The sequence below is a fragment of the Zonotrichia leucophrys genome, chromosome 2, assembly GCF_028769735.1.
Source record: "Zonotrichia leucophrys gambelii isolate GWCS_2022_RI chromosome 2, RI_Zleu_2.0, whole genome shotgun sequence".
In the NCBI taxonomy this organism is placed as follows: Eukaryota; Metazoa; Chordata; class Aves; order Passeriformes; family Passerellidae; genus Zonotrichia; species Zonotrichia leucophrys.
Window position 1 is genome coordinate 69,200,889 of NC_088171.1, and position 22,022 is coordinate 69,222,910.

Genomic DNA, 22,022 nt, shown 5'->3' on the forward strand with positions numbered 1-22,022 from the left:
TGGCTTGACCTTGAATACTATGTGCAGTTTTGCCCACAATTTAAGAAGGATGTAAAGCCATTAGAGAGCATCCAAAGGAAGGCACAAAGATGGTGAAAAATCTGGGGGGAAGCTATATGAGGAAGGGCTGAAGCCACTTGGTCTGTTCAGCCTGGAGGAGACTGAGGGAATATCTCATCATGGTCTACAGCTTCCTCATGATGGGAAGTGGAGGGACCGGCACAGATCTCTTCTCTCTGGTGGTCAATGATAGGAATGGCACAAAGCTGGATTAGGCAAGGTTTAGGTTGGATATTAGGGGAAGATTCTTCACCCAGAGGGTGGTTGTGATTTTTGGGGTTCTGATTCTTCACCCAGAGGGTGGTTGTGATTTTTGGGGTTGTCCTGTGCAAGTTGGACTTGATGATCTATCAAGGTTCCTTCCAACTAGGGATATTCTATGGCACTAAGGTCCTTCTTGGATTGAAATTTTGGCATTAAAATAATTCTTGAGTCACTCCATATTTAAAAAATATTTGCTACATATTTAGCAAACTCTCCACTTATCTCTACAGCGCTTCTAGAAGTTTTTAATCTGTAATTGATCTGCTCCTTTGTGATGCACAGGAAAGCCATTGTCTGCTGTCTCTAGAGAAAGCAGTGCTGCCACTGGCTTTTTAATACAAAAAGAAGAATAAGAAATTAAAAACTCCGTTCTCTGACTATGGCACTAACATCCTCTCCCTTTCAAGCAGCTCATCAACCCTAAGGGGTGAAGTAATTGCTCACATTCTGCAGCACTTTCATCATGTTTCCCCGGTCCACGTACTCCATCACAAGTGAGTAGTTTCCATCTTCCAAAATGACTCCAAGCAGCTTTACCACGCGGTCATGCTGCAGTCTGCGCATAATCCTGCCCTCTTCAAGAAGGGAAACATTGTACCTGCAAAACAGAAATTACACTCAATTTAGGTGCCAGCCCAGAAAGAACAAAGCGATGAAAATCACACTGATTCAGGTTGAAAACCATGGCCAAAAATGTCAACAACCCTAGATTAACCATACCTTCAGCTGATTTTAAATCATGCCAGGTTATATTCTCTAAGATTCTGCTCAAATGCATTAAACAGAGACTGTCTGCTCAGTCTGATTTTTAAGGCCTGCTTTCCACTTCTTGTAGGTAGCTGTGGATGTCGAAATCTCTTGACTGGGGTGAGAACTGGGCAGAGCTGAAAGAGCCTTGGAACAAGAAGGATCAAGATCCACTCCACTACATCTTGTACAGGTAACTTAGAGAGGTCTTGTTTCCTAAGGGCTTCATGTTCAAAATGGATTTCTTACAAGGGAGCCACACACATACTAAATTATGACAGCATTTGCTAACAATTACTGGTTAAACAATTACCTTGGTCTCAGTACAATCCATCAATAATCATAGGTACATAGCTGGGAGCTCACTAAGGGTCTTAAAAAAGGATAATATCCATTATATAATGAATAGAAGCGATGGTATTTTTATTATTGTTCCTGTTCTAGTCCTCAGACGGAAGGATGTAAGAAAATATTGAAACAATACTGCTTGTTAATGTTTTCCTACCCTCTGACTTAAAAGGAAACTGCTTTCTCCATCTGTGTTCCTCTGTATTACTAGAGAAGAAACTGATTGTTTTGTTTGCATTAGGCTCAGTTAAAAAATTTGCTAAAGACTTACCATTCCATATTTTAAGAAATAAGAAAATTATGAGCCTGTGTAATGAAAAAATAAAAACACAAACCCAAAAATACACTTGGCAGGCTAGTCTATTCTAACTGTGGTCATCCCAAACTGTCATTGTAGGCTGCAAACTACTAGAATCTCTTAATTTGCTTTCTACCAGCAAAATAAAAACTCAGTTAATTTACCACAACCCAAAGTAGAAAAATCATGGAATTTTGTCTGTCTCTAGTGGATGACTCATGGGAGAGTTTTAGGATTGTTATGGCTGTGAGGGAGTAGAGCTGCAGTGTCACCTGAATCCACTGAAATCAACATTCAATCTTTGAATTAAATCAGTGGGCTTGGCTCACTCTGCTCTTTCTTAAGGGAGACAGGTTTACATTTGTGGTATTAACACACATGAGGTTGGAGTCCTGCTGATAATTTATGTGCATTTAGTTCCTAGTGGACATCTACAGTTGGATAATTTCATTGAAAACATATCTGCAAGTTTGAAAATATCTGTGGCCACTGAGTTCCTGCATTTCCTTAAGTGTGCAGGCATCCTCTTGATTCTTAACAAGAGGGGGAAAAAAGAGAAAATTTGCAGGACAGCTGTTAGTATTATTTTCCCCACATAAAGTATTTCCAAAAGCCAAAGACCTGAAATTATTACACTCCATTTAGGTTTGTCTTAACTGAATTTAGAGGACTTAGACGAACTGAAAATCAGAACTGAGATCTGGAACTTACTCAGTGCGCTGTGGTCCTGTATACACTTTTTTTAATACTACAAATCCATATTTCTTGTGCAAGCATAAAGAAATTGTTCCAAATCCTCCAGCATCTAGTTGCTTTTTCTCAAGCAAATCCTTGGTGTTCATGTGGATGTCTTCCAGAGACATGGCTGCAGTCTTTGTGGCTTAGCAATTAAAACAAAATCAAGCACCCTCGTGCTCCTGGACCTGCAGTATAAAGGAGGGAAAATGAAGTGTCATTGAAAACATTCAGCTGTTCCACTAAATAAGTGTACATTGAAGGAGTGGGACAGAAACATAAACTCTCATGACCCTTTATGAATGCTCAGTTAGAAACCAAAAATGCTGCAGTTCTCACAGAATCAGACCTAAAGATTAATCCTGTCAACCCACTACTGTTATATTCAGTTGATGTAAAATCATTTCTTCACCTGAAGATCTCAAAGTGCTGCTGATAAATAGTTTTTATCTATTCAATATACAGTAGATCAGTCCCTACTCTCCATATGCGCAAAATCCAAACCCCAGAAAAACCAAGAGCCACAGTCCCAAAGGCAGGTAGTGCCTAATGATTCTGATAGGTATCTTGTTTTCTGAATTGCCTGAACATGGGCTGTCAGGTGCCCAGATTCCTGCATAACCCTAAGCTACCTTTTAGGCATCTTTGCAAACCTAGGTTTAAAGGATTTGCTTAAAGCTTAAACCAAGCAACTGAATGGAGGGTGAAATGAAGGACTCGCTTCTGTGGGAAGCTTATTTGCACATGATCTCAAGGTGACAAGTGCTAGGAAAGAATATGTATGGCAACTTCTCCTCTGCCCATTAAAAAGAAGAGGATCAAAGAAATTATGAAGGCTTGTACTAACTCCTAAGTGCATCAAGACAAAAAAAGAGTTTGGGGGATCCTATGAAATGGGTAAGTAACAGATAAGTAATAGGTAAGTAAGCACAAGTGGATGCCAGAATAATTTTAATCCTTTGATAAGGCTGCAGTACTCTCTTGCCTAATGTTTCCCAGTCTAGACAGCCCCTGCCTTCAGCATATGCCAGCAAGCTGCTTTGCTAGCACTGGTGCAAGCCAACAAGCTCTGCTTTTTCCTCCCTCACTAAGTTTTTAACTTAAGCACCTTACATCAGGTAAAGAAAGAGTTTGCTGAGAAAAGACAAAGTGCAAGAGGCTGGCAGGGCTGTTCATTTTCCACTCATCTTGGGTAACTACAACACAGATAGATGGAGCTGGGAGAAAGGCACCACCTCTAAGTGCCACTACCAGCAACAGTAGATTGGCTCCTTTGGGTAACTAAGAGCTCTAAATTGTGTAGCAAAGGGACTCCCAAGTTTTTTCCAGACCAACAAATGACTGCCAATTCCTGTAAACTATTGTGCACTTGTATCATCCAATCTCTAATCGAAAAGATTGCTTAATGTTGTTGTGAACACCAGCTGCAGCCTAATTTTGACTGCCTCATTACCACACCCTCTTTGGGAAGCCTGGGATCTAAGGACTTAGTGTGTGTGGAAAGTAGGTACCTGAGGAAGACAGACATTTCAATGCTGAGCTGGAAATGGTCTGATCAGTTCAATACTGACAAACCAAAGCAGGGGAGAATAAATTAAATTTTTAAAAAATTATGAATTGTGCCTGTAGAAGAGATAGAGCAAAAGCTTTCTTTTCAGAATACATATAGAGACTACGGGCTGCTGTAGCACAGATAGGGAACAACCTCCCTACACCCAGAGCAGTGTCCTCTCTTCAGAGTTTTCTGCTTTGGCTTTGTGGACTTCAAAATGATGTAGGCTTTGTTTTGCTGCAGTGCTAGCCTGGATTATGAGCACAGGCCTGAGGATATGGCGGCATTCATTTAGTAAGAAGGTAAGTCTTACTATGTCTAATAATGATTCGAGGAAATTGTTCTTGTTTTGTTTGTTGTGGTAGAGGTTTTTATGGGTGGTTGTTTTTGGGTTTTTTTAATGAAGATTTTTGTTTGTTTGTTTTTGGGTTTTTGTTTTTCCTTTACAGCCAATCAAATGGCAGGCAACAAACGACTCATAGCAGTGCCATTGCTGCTTTCATAGCTGAGCTTTCATCTCCCTGAAAGTTTTTGATGATGGTCCTCTGGATTTACTGGTGTGGTCATACTGACTTTTGTGCAGATGGGGTGGATGTCACATGTACAAGAGCCTAAATTCAGCCATCAGAGTGAAACATGACATAAACTAACATCTTGCTTCTTTACCTGGGTCTCCCTTCCAAGAATAAGTTTGAAGTCACTTATGTATGTTAATTTTTCCATGCTAACAGCAATTATGCAGCTAGGTAGTAGTTATAAGATTGGCATGTGCTTTTCTTGTGAATGCAAAGTAGATGTGCATTTTTGAGTGGCGAATCTCCAAAGCTGCATTAATACCACTGATAGCTTGGGACTGGCATTTGATACCATATAACCTGGCAAAAAATATCTCTGCCCAAAACTGCAATAGATGCAGAACCTTGTTCCTATTTACAATGTTAATTACCTGTTCCTTCCTAGCAAGCCACATGTAGTCACTATGACCAAAAGTCTTGGAAATTCAAAGAAAGTTAGCAACTTCTAAAATCATCATGTGTCTCTTGAAGTGAGCTGAGTAACATTCAAGAAGAGGGAATTTTCTTATTACATGGGAGGGAACCTTCCCCCTTGGGCATGGTAAGATGCCACTGCTTTTTTTTGGTGCTCTTATTAAGTAATGAGGTACTCTGAATAGAAGCTGCCTGATCTAATGACTTATTTCAAATCAAGAGTTTTGTTTTGGTTTTTTTTTTTTTTTTTTTTTGGTAGAATGAGTATCACAGGAAAACAATGTCTAGCTAGGCTTTAAAGCAAAGACTACTTATTCTGGTATGCTATTTAATATCAGATATTGGCTTATGATAGCTTGAAATATCAAATTATAAAAAACCAAGGACAGAACCTCAAAGACTCAGGTTCACTCCAACCTTACTGCTTCTTATTGAAATACAGGGTTATTTATATGTACTTAGGACACACCAATTCATGAATTAAGTATCTGTGGTTAAGAGAACAGAAATTTTGTAGCTTAATTCAGCCAACCCTTACAGAAGCTATGCATACTTCTAGTGGTTAATTTATGTTCTGTGAAGTAGCTGTCATCTGTGTACTTGATTCATTACAAAGCAGTTTTTTCTGTGTACTATTCTGATCATTTGTATTCAGTTGGGTTCATATATACCAAGTACCAACATGTGTTATGAAAATTTTTAATACCACTTGCTAGAAGAGAGAAATTTCTGTCCACCAGTATGGCTGGGTATTCTCTAGAAGAGGATAGTACAGCTCTAAGTGGCTTTGTGGCATTTTTCTTTTTAACACCATGGTTATGTCCTCTCCTTTAATGCCTAAAGGGCATATAAATTCACAAGGATCATAACCTGGACATTAGCTCATCATGTCATATTCCTAATCACTGTTCAAAAGTGCTTTGTTCAGTTCTAACGATTTGTAACTGATCTGATGGTTAAGGAGGAGGGCTGAGCACATTAGCACAGTAATATGAAAAAACATGGAGCCTTTGTAGTCTAATGATGCTCCCAGCACCTAAGTTCTTAAGAGGTGCTATAAACTTTAATTGGAGAAAATTAACACCTTTACAAGTAGCAAAATTCGTGGCCACTGAGTTATCAGTCAGTAATGGAAAGGAACAAAGAACAGAAGCCAAAGCTGGTATACCCAAAGGACCAACAGGAGACAAGCAGAAGGGCTGCTACAGGTGATAACAAAGATATTGCCTGTGTCAATGATGATTAGGTATCTCAGGGTATCTCAGATCTGTTGCTGTAAATGTCATAACCCACTCCATCTAAACCTTTCCCTTCTGCTCAGATTTTTCACCGGATGCATTTTTTCACTAAGGAAGGGGTTTTTTCCCCCCTTTTTTCTCTTGGAAATAGCAAAGAAAATACCTGTGTCAGGCTGCCAGCAGTTAACAGAAAGGATTCCACGGGAAGGGGAGGAGAAGCCAGTTCAAGGGAAACAGGTGTTTTGCAACAGAAGTTTCCACAGGAGCAGAGGCAGCGTGGGAAGAGGAAAGGATGGGATCTGTGCAGTAGCCAGTACCGGTGCAAAGCTGCTACAGTCGGTTCTGTCACAGAAGCGATTCCGTACGGGAATCGGGAAAGGCTGTCTGGGCTGCCACACCGGGCCGCAGCTGCCGGAGACGGGCGCTCCCGCGCGGCCTGGCCGCAGCCAGAGGCGCCTACTCCCCGAGGAGCCGGGAAGCCCTAAAGCACAGCTGCTCTGGCCTAGTTCCTCGTTGGCCGATTTGCCATATCGCCCTTCTCCTCCCGGCGGCTTCCTGCTGCCGCCTCCTCTCGTCCGCACCGCTCCCCCGCCCGGCGCTTCCCCTTCCCCGTGAGCCCCTCCACGGCGGTGCGGGATGGGACGGAGCGCTGTACCGACACCGAGCCACCTCACCTCGGAACCCGTCAGTCCCCCCGGATCACACCGCGGCGACGCCTTCGCACCCCCTTGGCGGGGTCGCCGCCGTGGTTTCGGTTTCGGTTCAGCAGCGCGGCTCTTCCAGCTGCTCCCGCTCCGGGCTCCTGCCCTACCGCGCTCTGGCCTCGGAGGCCCCGACAGGTTCCCGGGGCGCCGCTGGCAATGGGGTTTGCCCCCTAAGGCACCTAAAGTAATGCCTCCGTTCCGGGGAGGCGGAGCGAGGGAGGCGGCTTGTAAGCTTCTGAGAGGCGCAGGGACCCGCCCAGTCGGTGACTGAATCATCGCCCGAGCTCTACGAGCACAGCCATCGCTGCCGGCAGAGAATCTGTCACTGTCACTGCCTGAGCCACTGGGCACCACGATCGTGACCACGCCGTGACTTTATCACCTGTCGAGCTCTATGGGAACTACGATCGGTGCAACACCCTGGCCCTGTCACCTGTCGAGTGTCTGGGCACTGCAATCTCTGCCACAAAATGGCTCTGTCGTCTGTCGACCCCTTTGGGCATTGCGATCGGTGGCACACGGTGACTGTGGCACTAGCTCGAGCTCTCTATGCATTCAGATCCGTGGCACACCCTGGCTCTGCACTGCCCCAGCCCCCTGGGCACTCCTTGACTCCGTCACTGCCCCCGCAATCTGGGCACTGCAGTCGATACCACACGGTGGTCCTGTCGCTGCTTTCTGGGCGCTGAGATCGGTGCCACATCGTGGCTCTGTCGCTGCCTGAACTCTAAGGAGCATCTCCCCCTCTAGCGCCCCTGACTTACCGTGTTCTGGCCTCTGGGAACCCTGCTGCTTCCCCGGGCGCCGCTGGCAATGGGGCTCATCCCCACCGCGCCACCACTTAAATAATCTCTCAGTCTGGAGCGGGAGGCGGAGCAAAAGAGGCAGCTCGGAAGGCTCGAAGCAGCACCCAGTGGCCGAGTGCTCTCGGAGCACTGCGATCGGTGCCACCAAAGAATCTGTCACTCCTGAGCTCTGTGAGCACTGCCACGCTGTGCCTTGGTCACTGTCTGAACTCTCTGGGAACTACCATAGGAGTCACACGGTGAATGTGGCACTGCTCGAGCTCTCTGTGCAATAGGATCGTTGCCAGACGAGGACTCTGTCGGTGCCCCAGCCCTCTGGGCACTGAAACTGGTGCCACACGGTGGTTCGATCACTGCCTCAGCTCTCTGGCCACTATGCTAATTCCCAGAGAAGCGACTTAGTCGCTTCCTAAGCTCTCTGGGCGCTCCAGTTGCTCCCACACTGTGGCCCCCTTGTTGCCACAGTGCCTCTCTTTGAGCACTAGGATTGGTGTCACACCTTCATTCTGCTGCTGCTCCATCTCTTTGGAGGCTGCAAACAGTGCCACACTGTAACTCTGTCACCTGTCGAGCTATCTGGGTAGTCTGATCTGTGCCACACGGTGACTCTATCACTTGAGGTCCCTGGACACTATGATCTGTGCCACATGGGGACTCTGTCACTGCTCCAGCTCTCTGGGCACTGCGATCGGTGCTGGTAGAGAATCTGTCACTCCTGAGCTCTGTGAGCACTGCAAACGGTGCCACACGATGGTTCTATCGATGCCTTAGCTCTCGGAGCACTACAATCGGTGTCACACCCTGACTTTGCCGCTGCTCCATCTCTTTGGGGGCTGCAATAGATGCCACACTGTAACTCTGTCACTTGTCTGAGCTCTCTGAGAACTACGATCAGTGCCACACTGCGGCTCTGTCACTGCCTGAGCTCTCTGGGCACTACTATCGGAGCCACACGGTGACTGTGGCACTGCTCGAGCTCTCTATGCAATAGGATTGGTGCCAGATGTTGACTCTGTCACTGCCTCAGCTCCCTCACTATGATAATTCCCAGGAAGGGGTTTTGTCATTTCCTGAGCTCTCTGGGCACTCCAGTCGCTCCTACACTGTGGCCCTGTCACTGCCTCAGCTCTCTGGGCATTATGAGCCTTGAAAACATGGCAATGTTATTAAGACTGAGAGCAGGTTGGGAGTTCAAGGCATGTTGGGAATGCCTTTGTCTATGGAAGATTTGGATCTGGATATCTGGGGATTTTTTTGTTCAGGAAGGCCTGAAGTAGGCTTTTGTTTGTCAACAGAGTTACAATCACACGTAGCAGTCCTGGGACAGTTGCAGGAATACAAAACCAAAAGAATTGCCATAAGCCAAGTAGTTCAGCCACCCCTGGATGTCAGGTGTGTAGTTAATACAGGTTCTTTACATAAGGGCCATTGCTTTGCCATTCATCTGTGAAAAGGATGGTGATGACGAGTGTCTAATGTCTTTACTGTGATCTTTCCCATTCTGGAGAACTATTGCATTCCCTATGGTGCTTTCAAGCAGCAATGATAGAAGGGCAGTGGCATATCAATGGGGTAGGGCAGTAGCAACCCACAATTATGTCTTTAATTTCTTCCTCTGACAGTCAGCAATGCAGTATGGGTGCTCCTAAACCACCCATCTACCCTTATCTGCTCTTCCAGGGATGGCACTGTCTGCTTTGTGCCTCGTGCTGGCCCACACGTGCATCTGCCGGGAGCAGGGGCTCCTCCCTTCCCGCCTTCTGGAAGGGGTCTCATGGGAAAGACAGGCGGGACACAGAAGGATGTGGGCGGCTGTGGGTTTGCAGAGATAGGACAGCCTTGGTGATCACTTGCAAGATGAAGTTTCCTCTCTGAGTATCAAAACTGCCCTATGATGGACAAACTGAATAAACATCTCTTTTCTAAGAGTTTGCAAAAAAAAAAAAGGAAAAAGAAGAAAAATAGAAGTTGACAGTGGAACGAGTAGAACTGATGCAGGACCAGCACATTCCTGTTTTCCATTCTTTCTGGATCAGCTGGGATTGAGAGAACAGGAGTTGAATGCTCTGACAGCTCCTGATGCAAGGGCTGATCCCACTTACTGTAAAGAGGAGACTCACAATCAAATGCTGAATTGTGACACTGAGCTCACTGTAGCTTAAATGCAGTGATTTTGTGTCCATCCACACTGTGAGGTGTCACAAGGAGAGCATTATTGAACTTGCAGTCTAGAGAGACTGGGTCATTTGTCAGGTAAATAAAGCAAATGCAAATACAGATGTGCTATCTCTGGTGGGCCAATTGTTCAGTTTTGGTCTTCTGCAAACCCAAACATTACAGCAATCTTTGGATAACACTTGACCTCTGAGGGTTTTTTCCTTTCTTTGGTTGGTTGGTTTGTCTGGTTTGGTTCTTCTGCTGTTTAGCTTTGCATTGTGTATGGGGCCAAAGGTGTGGTCTAAAGGCAGGAAGAGAGATGGCTGAATTTATTTGAATTGCTTGGTTAAAATATGTGTCAGTCTCATTCTGTTGTGATTTGCCAACAAGCACTACACAAAGAAAGAAACTGTAATTTATTTGTATGTATGCTTAGAGGTCAGTCTTGCCAGTTATGACATTCCTTTATTAAATGAATAGGGAAAATAAAATGATCCAGAAATGCAATCTGAATTTACAGAGAAATGTCTTAATTTTATTGAGGAGAAGGAAAGATTATCTTGAAATTGACAAAAAGATTGGTACATTTTTAGTGCTTTTCTCCATAATGAATTGATCTGAGCAGAAGTCTTCAATTTTAGCATTAATGAGAATTTAATAAGGCTGTTAGTTTTCTTTTAATTGTAACTGAACTTGCATTAATCTCAACCATTTACATACTTTGTACTAAAAATCTCAGCCATCTTATTAAAATTTAGTGCTACCATATGTGTGGGAGCTGGCATGTGTCTGCCACATAGTGTCAAGCACAGTATCCTCAAAATACAGGTCAGTCTGGCATTCTTCATCTAATAGTTAACCCCACTAAGCTCTGCAATTGATCTAAAGCAGTAATGTTGCTTTGACATTGGAACTTCTGCTTTTACCTCAATTTCCTTCTTTCCTGAATAGTCTGCTAATTGAACAGTGAGAAGGATGATTTCCCTTCTATGAAATTTTAAAATTTGTCCTCAGATTTCTCTCAGTAACTTTGTTGTTCTCCTTAAGTTTTTAAGGTGTGAATCTGCTTTCCCCACAACTTAGATGTGTAACACTTTTTTCCTTACTCCCTTTCACTTTCCTTTTCCTAGAACAGAGCTGTTGAGCCAAAGCAAATATCCTGCTTCTGCAGCCTAAAGACTTTGGCTCACATGCCCCACAGCAGACATCTGCAACAGCTTGGGGCAGCTCTGCTTCCTGGGAAATGTCTCTGCTGGATGTGGCCCTTCACTTCATATGGGAGCAAACAGGAACACTGACCCTTTCCCTGTGTGGCATTTCCCACTCTGGTGTATCAGCTTACACTGAGCCTCCAGAACCTCAGCATGTTTATTACCCAGTTAGTCTCCAAGGAACTGTAAGGCTGGGGTGTGACAAGACTGCCACAAAGCAGGTATGGCAGATGCACAGAGGCCTAGGTGTCATTTGACAGTGACTCAGGGGACGAGCTCTCATAGAGGCCACATTCTTTTAATATCAAAGTGCAAAGGCAGCATTTAGGTGAGCTGGTCAGAACAAGAAATTCAGTAGCTAAGTGAGAAACCCCCCCCCTCCCACCGCCTTGCCATATGCACAAACAGGTTAACAACTCTAAAGCACAAAAATAATCCTGCTACAGTTCCAGGTAAAAATCCTGGCTATTAAGAGCCAGACAGTTCATTTGTCCCATAGATCCTGACCAACAGACAGACAGCTGCAGTCTACAAAGGAAGGCAATTCATGCACATGTCACTACATTCATATTTAATTTTTCCCTTTTCTGGTATTTGTCCTAGCTTTAATATTGCTATATAGACAGGATCTGTAGAAGCTTAGATTGGATCTGGAGAAGCCTAGGGCTGCCCACAAGGCTTTCCAGCTGTTTAAGACGCTTTGCAACGGTACATCCTTTTGCAACACCACTCATGGTTTTGTTGCTCCAAGGCACAAGTGTAGCGCTATCACCATCCATCTTGGGCTTTTAAAGGTTGAGTATGGACACCATATTCCCTAGCAAAGGAAAAACACGTGGCAACTGGTACAAAAAGTGTTAAAATAAACTTGGCCACATACTGTTCCACAAGCAGCAATGGTATAATCTGCCATGAAATATCACATATGTTATCAAGCACAGGGAAGCAGGATGACACCATTTATGTGAACAAGGAGAGTAACACAAAGAGTTTTGCACCCATCCTTGAAGGGAATCCCTTGGGAATCACTGAAAATAAATGCCATGTTGTCAGTTAAACTGCTAGATGTAGTATTCCAGATTCTTAAAATATATTTGAATTAGGAGATTAGTGTTCAGGTATTTAGATAGAGCATCAAAAAGAATGGAGAAAAAGAAAATCTTCTCTCTGTGGTCTTGCCTCTGAACATTACTTGAAATACCACTCAGGAGAGCAGTCTATGGGTTCTTCCTTCCAAAGAGTCTTCAGGCGCTGGCTCCAGGCAGCCAGCATCTCCTTCCTCTTCTCCTCAGAGACATTCTCTGGAGCATAACAGATGTGAGGTTCAAGCACTTTGACACCACAGAAGTGCATGATTCCATGCTGGATGCAAAAAAAAAAAAAAAAAAAAAAAAAGAAAAAAAAATAAAGAAATGCCTCAGGAAATATTTCAATATTTCCTCTTACTTTCATTTGAAGAAAATGCAAGATTCAAGTCTGTTCTGTTTCTTTGACCCAATATCAGTCAGGTTCTCTAAACCTGTGCATTTGTCAGGAGAAGGAAAATAAATTGCAGAAGTTTGCTACTTATCCAGGCAGTCACTACTGAAGGCATTCAGCAGAATGGCATACAAGATACTGAAAGGTAAGGGCAACTTCATTTCTTCTGCTCTGGAGAATTTATTTTTAACTACTGTTAATCCCACAGAATTGGGGATTCTGTCCTCTTTGGCAGCTGCTGACTGTTCACTTTGCAAGGATCACAGGAGGCCAAAAGTTCATTGTTCAGTTTGAAACTCCTCAGATGGGTTTCTAACTGCAGTGTTCCACATCTACTTCTAAGATGGGGTTTTTTTAGCCTTTTGCCTCTGTCTCAGCCAAAGGTTCCTGTGGGAAGGCTAGTGCCTGTGGAATCAGCTCAACTTGCCATTTTCCTTCGTTGTGTTTCTGAATTTAGAGTTGTGTTTCACGTTTTTGCCATGTTGACCTGCAAGCTCTGCAGTTGGACAGCTCCACAGAAGCAGGCAGCTGGTAACTGCACGGGAAGGAGACCATGGAATTTTAGATCATCTCCTGTATTGTATCAAGAAGAAGCTGGATAAACTTGCCTTACTACCTGTATTTCCAAACCATGCTGGGTACTTCTGTAAAAAGAGTAGCAAGTAAAAGAGGAATGCTAACTTTCGTGTGTTGACTGTTACTGCCAGGGTAATGTGTGGCTCCCCTTCTACCCTGCATCCTACATGAATTGGGAAACCACGAGAAACAGAAATCCTGCATGGCTGAGCTCAAGGAAATCCTGTAACAGCAGGGAAACTGAAAAGGCTGGCAGTGTTAAGCTTTCTCTACATTTTATTCTGGAGGAAGGGGGGACAAAACAATTTTAAAAGTCAGTAGACTTGTAAAGTAGTCCCAGGATTTTAGGTAACAGTCTATAATCTGCAGATCATTGGAACTGACAACTTGATTAAAAATTATTATATTTCATTTAAAAACCCCAATAAAACAATTGTTAAAAATAGATGGAAAAATAAAAAATTATGAAGACAACAACCAAATGTTCATATATTATACCTGCATGGGCCACAGGACATAGCGAATATCACCACCGATACCTTCTTTTGAGTACATCTCTTGGCCTCCTCCCGTGGTGAAAGAAAAGAGGGATAATTTGCCCTAGAATTAGGAAAGTAGTGGTTAATTAAGACATATTTAAAGAAGAGTGCCTGAACGGTGCAAGAGATATTCAGGCAAACCTGGACAGCATGGATTTCTAGGGGAGAGGGTGACTTCTTCTTTCCCAGACAGTACATGAAGTGGCAGTTCTGAGGCCAAGACTGATGCCATACAATTAGACAGTGGACTGTGTGTCTTTGGGAAGAGATAGGTTAAGGAAAAGCAATTATGTGTCTGACACCCTTGTGTGAAGCAGGGCTGATACATTACTTCAACATAGTGGAAAGTGAGAGCTCCGAACAACTACAATGGAAAAGAGTGAACAAGCCCCCATAGAACTTGGTGCAAGCCTTGACCTTAATAAAAAATTTCCAAAAACATACCTGGAGCAAACCACCATCATAAGCCTTTGACAAATCGTAAGCAAAGCCTTGGACCAAGACTCTGTCCATCCAGCCCTTCAGGATTGCAGGCATGTTGAACCAAAACAAGGGAAACTAGGCAAAGAGAAAATTACCTGGTTAGCACAGAGAGTCTGGGCCACCCTTAGGCCTGGTTTACAGGACTAATCCTGTCCTCTGAACCTGTTCAGATCCTGTATGTACCTTCTCCAGCTCTCTGTCAGCAGAGGCAGTAACTGTGCCTGGCAAAAGAAGCTGAAGTGCTTTCTGTTTGTGGTAACCTCAGGGCCAGACCTGAGCATCTACAGCACACCAACACTGTGGTGCATGTGAGGCCTTCCATCCAGAATAAAGATGGAATAGGATGAAGTAGGAGGGTGCCATTGAATTCAGATTTAAGACTGTACAGAATCATGTCTCCTATGGCTGAAATGCAAAAGAATCAAAAATCTTATTAGCTGGATTGACATCTGGTGATGAGCTCTGATCTGACAGTCTGGTGACAAAGGCCAGGGGATCACAGCAAAGACTTCTTTTCAAACCCTGCTGACATCATAACCCCAAATCCAATACTGAGAAGAAAATGACTTCTTTAAGATTTGGACCTTTGATTTCTAGATTTTCCAGTTAGCCCATGGGATTGCATCCAAAGCTGTCATATCCATGGCATGAATGGGCTCTTTCTTATACTTGGCTGCATCACTACCTCTAAACCTTTGTACACACTGCACACAGAGGAAGAAATTCTATAAACATGTAACGACATGTGGCTTAATGGTGAAATGGTGAAAACAAAATGGAAACTAGGCAACCACCACAGTAACTACAAGTGGTGAGTTTAGTCTGTAGCAAATTTTGAATTCCTTCATGATGTCCTTAGGAGGGTTTTTAAATTTCTTTTTTATTTTCTCCACCAGAACACACTAAACTCTTCATAGCATTTTACACATGGAAAGTAGAAGGCAACCACTTCCTTCAGGGGATGTCTTAAGGTTTTTATCTGGGAAGTGATAGTCTGAAAATGACAATGACTTACAGTGAAATGCTTAATTGAGATATGGCCCCGTCCTAAATTTAATCAAACCTTGGAGAGAAGAACATAGAAAGAGATGTCTAAGCCAACAGGGACACAAAGAAATGTAAGGCTACTACTTCCCTTCACAGTACTTTGGGATTTGCAAACACTGGGAACAGAGCTGGCATAGTGGAGAATAGAGATGGGTTGTAAAGCTCTGTCATCGATTGCCAGTAGTGCTTCTGCAAACCAGCAACAAATGAGAACAGTCTACTTGGGAAAACCCAATTCCCTGACTTCACTGGCTACTCCAGCTCCTTGACCAGGAAATAATCCTTCCCCTGCTTTCTGCCAGCCTGCCTGACATCCATGGTCACATATGTCTTTGTGCATCCATCAGGAAGCTTGGCCCAGTGTTGTGGAGCTCCTGGCATTGCTGTTGTTTCAACCTGCATCATTGTGCTACTCAGTTACTGGATTTGCTGGAATAATGACCCAGCTAATTGTAATACTGATCTGTAGTTTTTACTGTACCATTACCTAAAGTCAGCATCACAACTGAATTCTGTTTAAAATAATGACCTGGAAAATCAGCAGGTCTGCTTCCTGCACTTTCTTCTGCTCTTCAACCAGGTCTTTGGACAAAGCTCCTCTCTTGTAAGCTTCCCAGGTTTCCACACCATAATTGAAGGCTTCTGAGTTGTGCAGGTGACCTGTGGGTAGAAATGATCAGTCATTCCTTGCCCCCTGTGCAGTATCAGTGCCAGATAAGAGCTGAGTGCAGGCTGCCATTCACAGTTCTGAACTGGGTTACTGCTTTCCATTTTTCCTACGTTCTTGTCTTTGCTGGATATTCAGCACCATCCCAGGTGATGGTCACTTGATTTTAAAAAGGAGAGGAATGTAGGGTCTCAGAGTTCTGAAGCTTCACCTTCCTGCAGCAACACAGGAGGTGCAATATGAGGACCTAAGCTCGCCTCAGGACTCTGGGAATGCAGGTGGAAGATTTAAGAGAATGTTGGGAATTGTTCTGCCTCTGCCTTAGGGCTTCCTGAGGCCATCCTGCACTTGTAAGCACTATGGAGCTGCTGTCCAGCCTCTAAAACTGGGAAATCCACCAGAGGATGGGCAACCAGTACTGGCCAGCTCTACTGACTCCATGAGCAGGTCATCATCTCTAGCAGAAGACAGGGGTAGTTGTAGCCTCATGAACTCAACTCTAGCAAGCCCCAGAGTGGTATCTGAAGGCATTTCCTCTCCATGAGAAATGGACTTTAGAGGCTGATTATGGACACGTGCTAATGTGTTTCTTCCTCTCACTAGTCTCACTGTGATACAAAGGTCATGTTCAGGAGTGGCCCTGTAGAAATGCAGATGTCTGGTCATGAATAAGTTTCTCATTAATGAAAGAAGTTTCTCATTAATCTCTTGATTATCTGAGGGCTGGAGCACCTCTCCTATCAAGACAGACTGAGAGTTGGGGTTGTTCAGCATGGGGAAGATTTCAGGAGACTTTTTTCAGCCTTCTGATACCTGACAAGGGCCTTACAAGTCACTGTTTTTTGAGAGAGGCATATTTTGGCTGGGCTCACCAACAATGTCATTCCTTGTAGCTCTGGGCTCAAACTGCATGGTGTACAAATCCGACACGGTGACGCTGCAGCCCTGCTTGGTCAGCTCTTCCACAGCAATCTTCAGCAAAGATCCATTGAAGGACTTGGGCTCTTGGTGTGCATAGACTATCAGGACTTTTTTCCCTGGAGGCAGAAAGAAAACCAGGAGACCATTTGGAATCTAGGAGGCAGGTGCAGAACAGCTGGTAGAGTTGGGGCTTGTTCCTGGTTCTTTCTGTAGTGTCTTTTCCCAAGGACACAGAAGCAGTGAAAGCAGAGTGGCAGTGGCAGCATTTGACTCCTGCTCAGCAGCAGCACTGAGTGACTCCTGAGGCACTGATTGCTGCCTGTGCCCAGCCCAGCAGTTCTGTGCTACACTGGGCTTTCCTAGGCGGAACTCAGTGCACAGAGGGGTTGTTCCATAGCAGGTCACACTGCCCTACATCAGCATAACCCAGCCCCTTCTCCATAGACAACATTTCTGTTGGTCTGATTCTACTACCACCCGAAAAGTAGTGCTAGCTAGATTGCCCAAAAGGGTCAAGGAAACAACTTCTTAGAGGTCAGAACACCTTCCTATCGCAGTGATGGATCCCCTCCTGATCTTTCATTTCAGTGCTGTGCAAGTTACAACACTGGGGTAGACATTAAAGATGCTCCTGTCCCACTTCAGCACAATCACTGTAACTTCTGTAGAGAGCGACAGGTTTTTATATTCTCAGAGAATAGATTGCCATATGTATCTCAAACTGTTGTCAAAGTGGATTCAAGGTAAGCTAAGTGACCAAGCAGGTGTGCAGGGATGGAATATCTTGGAGACATGTAACAAGGCTCTGCTCAAAGAGCTCCATGGTGTGCTCAAAGTTTTATTGAACATAGGCCCTACAATTTTAATAATTCTCTTAAAAATTACTCATCAGTGAAACAAAAGAAAGATTCTGTATGGGGCTGTTGGTGTTTATAGATAACCAGAGAGGGAAATTTACAGGGACTATTGAAAATGACAGGCTGTGCAAAACATGCAGTTCCTGATTCCTGACTGGCAAGACAAAAACTCAGGCATCTCCTGAACTCAGTTTCTCTGCAGCACAGCTTCTGGATGTGGGTACATAGTGTCTATGAAACCAGAGCTATGCAAAAAAGACTGTTAAAACTTGCAAGTCAAATGCTATCAGAAATTCAATGTGTCTATAAACCCTTGAAATCCCTGCTCCATACTGTATTCTGGAAATTTCAGTAGCAGTTACAACTTTGCTGTTCGTGCCAGATCTCAACAAATGGAGCTCACTGACAGGGCGTTATCACATACTCCAAAAAGTGCTAAGGTTGATTCTGCAAAAATGCTGATTTGTTTCCATTTCGGTGGAGCTGGAGGCACTTGGGCACAGCGTCTGGAGAGACTGGAGTTTTCCAAGGCATCACTCAGTGAGGTAATTCCAGTCGTTTGGAAAAGTAAGACCTCAGTGTCCCAAAGGCCCAGAGGCCTCATCCCCGAGGTGCCCAGCGGCCACCCTGGAGCGAGCAGCGTTTTCACCCACGTTTGCTCTTACCTGCCATTGCTGGGGACCGCTGGGGAGCTTCACTCTTGATAATCGGGTACTGTCTGAGAACTGAAGTGAGAGATTTGCTGGTGAGAAACATCAGGACCAGGAGCGGGGAGACTCGCTGTTTAGCGGGAACTCAGGGCACTCAGCACAGCCGGGCACTGGCCGAGCGCGGCCCGCCGGAGCGGGAGGGAAGCGCCCGGCTCCCGGCCCGGGCCCTGGAGCAGGAATTCTCCTCCGGCCGCCGGACCGGCGCTTGCCGGCGGCGGCACGGCCGCCTCGGCCCGGGGCTGCGCCGGGTGCATGGCGCCGCTCCCGGTCCCGTGCCGCCCTCTGGAAAGCGGCTTCGGAGCAGCCCCCGGAGTTCCGAAGCCCAGCGCAAGCCGGGCTGCCCTTACCTGCTGCCGGGGCTCGGAGCACATCTGTGAGGGCTGGGAGCGGCCCTTCCCGGCGGCCCCGCTGCCCGCCCTTCCCGGGGCAGCGCCAGCGCGGGGCGGGATCGGGATCGGCGCCGCCCGCGGCTCCCGCTCCGCTCGAGGCCGCGCTCGGCCCGGAGCGCGCCCCCGCCGCTGTGACAGCGTGGGATATTATTTTTATTTTGGGTTTCTGCTCTTCTCCAAGTACAGAGCTCGTCCTTCATTTCTGCCAGCAATGCAGTATGGGCGCTCCTAAACCACCCATCTACCCTTATCTGCTCTTCCAGGGATGGCACTGTCTGCTTTGTGCCTCGTGCTGGCCCACACGTGCATCTGCCGGGAGCAGGGGCTCCTCCCTTCCCGCCTTCTGGAAGGGGTCTCATGGGAAAGACAGGCGGGACACAGAAGGATGTGGGCGGCTGTGGGTTTGCAGAGATAGGACAGCCTTGGTGATCACTTGCAAGATGAAGTTTCCTCTCTGAGTATCAAAACTGCCCTATGATGGACAAACTGAATAAACATCTCTTTTCTAAGAGTTTGCAAAAAAAAAAAAGGAAAAAGAAGAAAAATAGAAGTTGACAGTGGAACGAGTGGAACTGATGCAGGACCAGCACATTCCTGTTCTCCATTCATTCTGGATCAGCTGGGATTGAGAGAACAGGAGTTGAATGCTCTGACAGCTCCTGATGCAAGGGCTGATCCCACTTACTGTAAAGAGGAGACTCAGGGCCAAATGTTGAATTGTGACACTGAGTTCACTGTACTTTAAATGCAGCAATTTTGTGTCCATCCACACTGTGAGGTGTCACAAGGAGAGCATTATTAAATCTGCAGTCCAGAGAGTCTGGGACAGTCACCAGGTAAATAAAGGAAATGCAAATACAGATATGGAATCACTGGTGGGCCAATTGTTTGGTTTCAATCTTCTCCTGCAATCGAAAACATTACAGCAAGCTTTTGATTGCATTTGACTGCTGACATTTGTTTTGGTTTGGTTTTTCTAATTTATGGCTTTGCATTATTTATGGGGCTGAAGGCTGGAAGAGACATGGCTGAATTTATAAGAATTGCTTGGTTTAAAAGGTATTTGTCTCATTCAGTGTGGTTTTGCCAGCATGTACTAGGCAAAGTGAGGGAGATATTGCCATCTATTTGCATATGTTTAAAGGTCACATCTTTGACATATAGCTGATTTTTTTTGCCAGCAGGATGAAAACTGCTGTGTGTGAAATTCACAGGTTTCATTGCACTACTGGAAAAATTTTATGGTCTGATGAATAAAAAGCAACAAATCTCCACAGTGCTAGACCAAGGCTACCTGGAGTGCTTACCTCATTCCTTAATCTTAACTAAAAAGTAAGCTTTTGCCAGAATGGGAATGTGTCATTGTATCTGTTTTCCTGGTATTAACTTTATGGGCTGTACAGTAGTAGTAAACTTTGCCAACAAAGGTTTAATTATTAAGTCTCCTTCCTCTCCTCTTGTAGTTTGCTATCAGGTATCTCTTTAGAGACTTTTCCCTCTCCGTTTCTCTGATGAATTTCAAGTTCTGTAGGGACCTGAGCATAATTATTCTCTGGCTGTCCCTGGCTTAACACTCTGCTGGGCCCAGCAAGGACAAGCATTCTCTGACACAGGAGGTTTCCAGCTCTGGAAATGACTCAATGCTGGAATATTAATTCTGGGCTCTATACCCCGAGGAGGGGGATGATTTGTGGGCAAAACTCCAAGAAAATACTTGTCTATAATCTTTCTGTAAAGTGCCTTTTAATATAACAGTAAAGCATTATCTGGTCTGGTTGATCCCCCTGCTGTCCAAAAGCCATGAATATTATGCTGTAGAGCTGATTTTAGAGAAAGAAGCTGTGATCTTAGTTAATTTTGCATCATCTGTGCACCAAAACTCATATTTCTCTAAACCCTCAGAGGGCTTAGGTGGGTGAAACTGCAGTACCTAATAGAGCGGATGCTTGTGGAGAAGGGTTGCATCCCCCTGGTGAGTATGAATGCAGAATGGGAGGCTCCTAGGGCCTTTGGAACAACTGTGGTTGGTGACTGGCTGCAGCCACAACTTTTCACTGCAGTGAAGTTCAAAAGAGCACTCCCTGACATTTCCCATAGATGCTGAGCTGTGGCCTAGCAAGAGATGGCAGAAATATAAGGGTGTATGCATAGAGTACATTGAGAGGATTTAATTTCCTCTTGGATTCTTGTGGAGGGATAGAATATAGGAAAATAGTGCAGAAGGTAGTCTCACATCGAAGGAGTTGCAGCTGCACTAATTACCAAAGATTAGGAACAGGCCTGCCCTCAGTAGGCCACAGCTGTGTCCAATAAGAAGATGAGTGCTACAAAAGAGAGTTGGAGTTTGTTGGCTGTACTCTCAGGAGAGTTGGAGTTTGTTTGCTGTACTGTGGAGAAGGAGGAGTCAGTGCTGCAAGGAGCTGTCCATGAGACATCACCAAGAATGTATGGGTCTTTTCAATAAGATAGCAACAGATTCCTATTGAATTCCATTGAAGAACCACCTTTGATCTGTATGTTTCACTGGCGTATGATTGTATTTGCAGTTTTGGCAATCTGGTATGTGGACAAGATTGTTGGGTCTTGGTTTATTTTCTCTGTTGGTGTCAACAGAATGCTTCCTCATTTCATCAAGGGCAATGCAGAGAAAGCTATGGGGTATTTTGGCTCCACAGTCCTTGGGATGAAGCTGGTCTTTTGTCTCCTTCCTGAGTTTTTCAAAAATATCAGACTTCCTGTGTATTCAAGCTGCATGAAACTGAGCATTATAATACTCCTAGAATGATGAGACAGTTATTCAGCACTGACTTGAGTGTAGTGTCAGCTTAAATTCTTTGTATCTTTTCTGTGGAATATAGCCTCTTTAGGCTTTAAGATATCCAATAAAACAGTAGGATTTTTCTTAAAAAAAAGAATGGAAGTAATACTTGCATTGTGCATGGTATTAGTTATTGGCTGTTTCTCTGTTCAGCACAAAGTTTTGATGAATAGTTTATTACAAACTATATTCCTCTGCAAGCAGGCAGTTCACCTTAATGGTGTTGCTTCAGGAACACAATATTAAATGACAGAATGAGCTATACCTGGCTTTAAATGTCAGTTGTTTTGAAACCTGGATTGAAGGCACCTTGCACTGCAAGACATCAGTCTTGGTTTCTGTAGACTATGAGGCTTCTTGGTAACATAGTTCCAATGAGTATTTGTTTGTTTTCCTCTGTTGTTCTGCAATTGCAAGCATGTTTGAC

At 44.7% G+C, this 22,022-nt stretch overlaps 2 protein-coding genes and 1 long non-coding RNA gene across 4 annotated transcripts in view; 1 reads left to right on the forward strand and 2 right to left on the reverse strand.

The window, feature by feature from the left end:
- The window catches only part of LOC135444144 (uncharacterized), a 27,631-nt gene extending 20,719 nt beyond the window's left edge, over window positions 1–6,912 (forward strand). Inside the window, exons 3-6 of the long non-coding RNA XR_010439177.1 lie at window positions 735–818; window positions 1,160–1,264; window positions 4,248–4,306; window positions 6,383–6,912. This is a non-coding gene — a long non-coding RNA (uncharacterized LOC135444144). The remainder of the gene's footprint in view (window positions 1–734; window positions 819–1,159; window positions 1,265–4,247; window positions 4,307–6,382) is intronic.
- The window catches only part of RIPK1 (receptor interacting serine/threonine kinase 1), a 23,895-nt gene extending 16,140 nt beyond the window's left edge, over window positions 1–7,755 (reverse strand). The window contains exons 1-3 of one of the 2 annotated variants that reach the window (XM_064705370.1): window positions 7,700–7,755; window positions 2,429–2,640; window positions 769–922 (exon numbers count right to left, since the gene is read on the reverse strand). In XM_064705370.1, the coding sequence (XP_064561440.1) occupies window positions 769–922; window positions 2,429–2,580 (306 nt within the window). In that variant the 5' untranslated portion in view covers window positions 2,581–2,640; window positions 7,700–7,755. Of the gene's footprint in view, window positions 1–768; window positions 923–2,428; window positions 2,641–6,905; window positions 7,044–7,699 lie in introns of those variants that run through there. The other variant, XM_064705369.1, reaches the window with a different exon arrangement.
- Window positions 7,756–10,299: 2,544 nt separating this feature from the next.
- Window positions 10,300–18,890, reverse strand: LOC135444143 (ribosyldihydronicotinamide dehydrogenase [quinone]-like). The gene is made up of 7 exons (XM_064705371.1): window positions 18,736–18,890; window positions 18,344–18,403; window positions 16,773–16,937; window positions 15,763–15,893; window positions 14,148–14,261; window positions 13,663–13,764; window positions 10,300–12,471 (listed from the first exon to the last, which is right to left on the reverse strand). Exons 2-7 carry the CDS (start codon window positions 18,348–18,350, stop codon window positions 12,298–12,300), a joined length of 693 nt encoding a protein of 230 aa, XP_064561441.1. The 5' UTR covers window positions 18,351–18,403; window positions 18,736–18,890; the 3' UTR covers window positions 10,300–12,297.
- Window positions 18,891–22,022: the final 3,132 nt, after the last annotated feature.

What these genes read in the sequence shown, in the direction of transcription:
- LOC135444143 (XM_064705371.1), bottom strand. An exon ending in TACAAGGAATGACATTGTTG is followed by an intron (nt 15,894 to 16,772) that starts GTGAGCCCAGCC and finishes TTCTACCCACAG; the next exon opens with GTCACCTGCACAACTCAGAA. An exon ending in ATGTCCTGTGGCCCATGCAG is followed by an intron (nt 12,472 to 13,662) that starts GTATAATATATG and finishes TTTTGCATCCAG; the next exon opens with CATGGAATCATGCACTTCTG.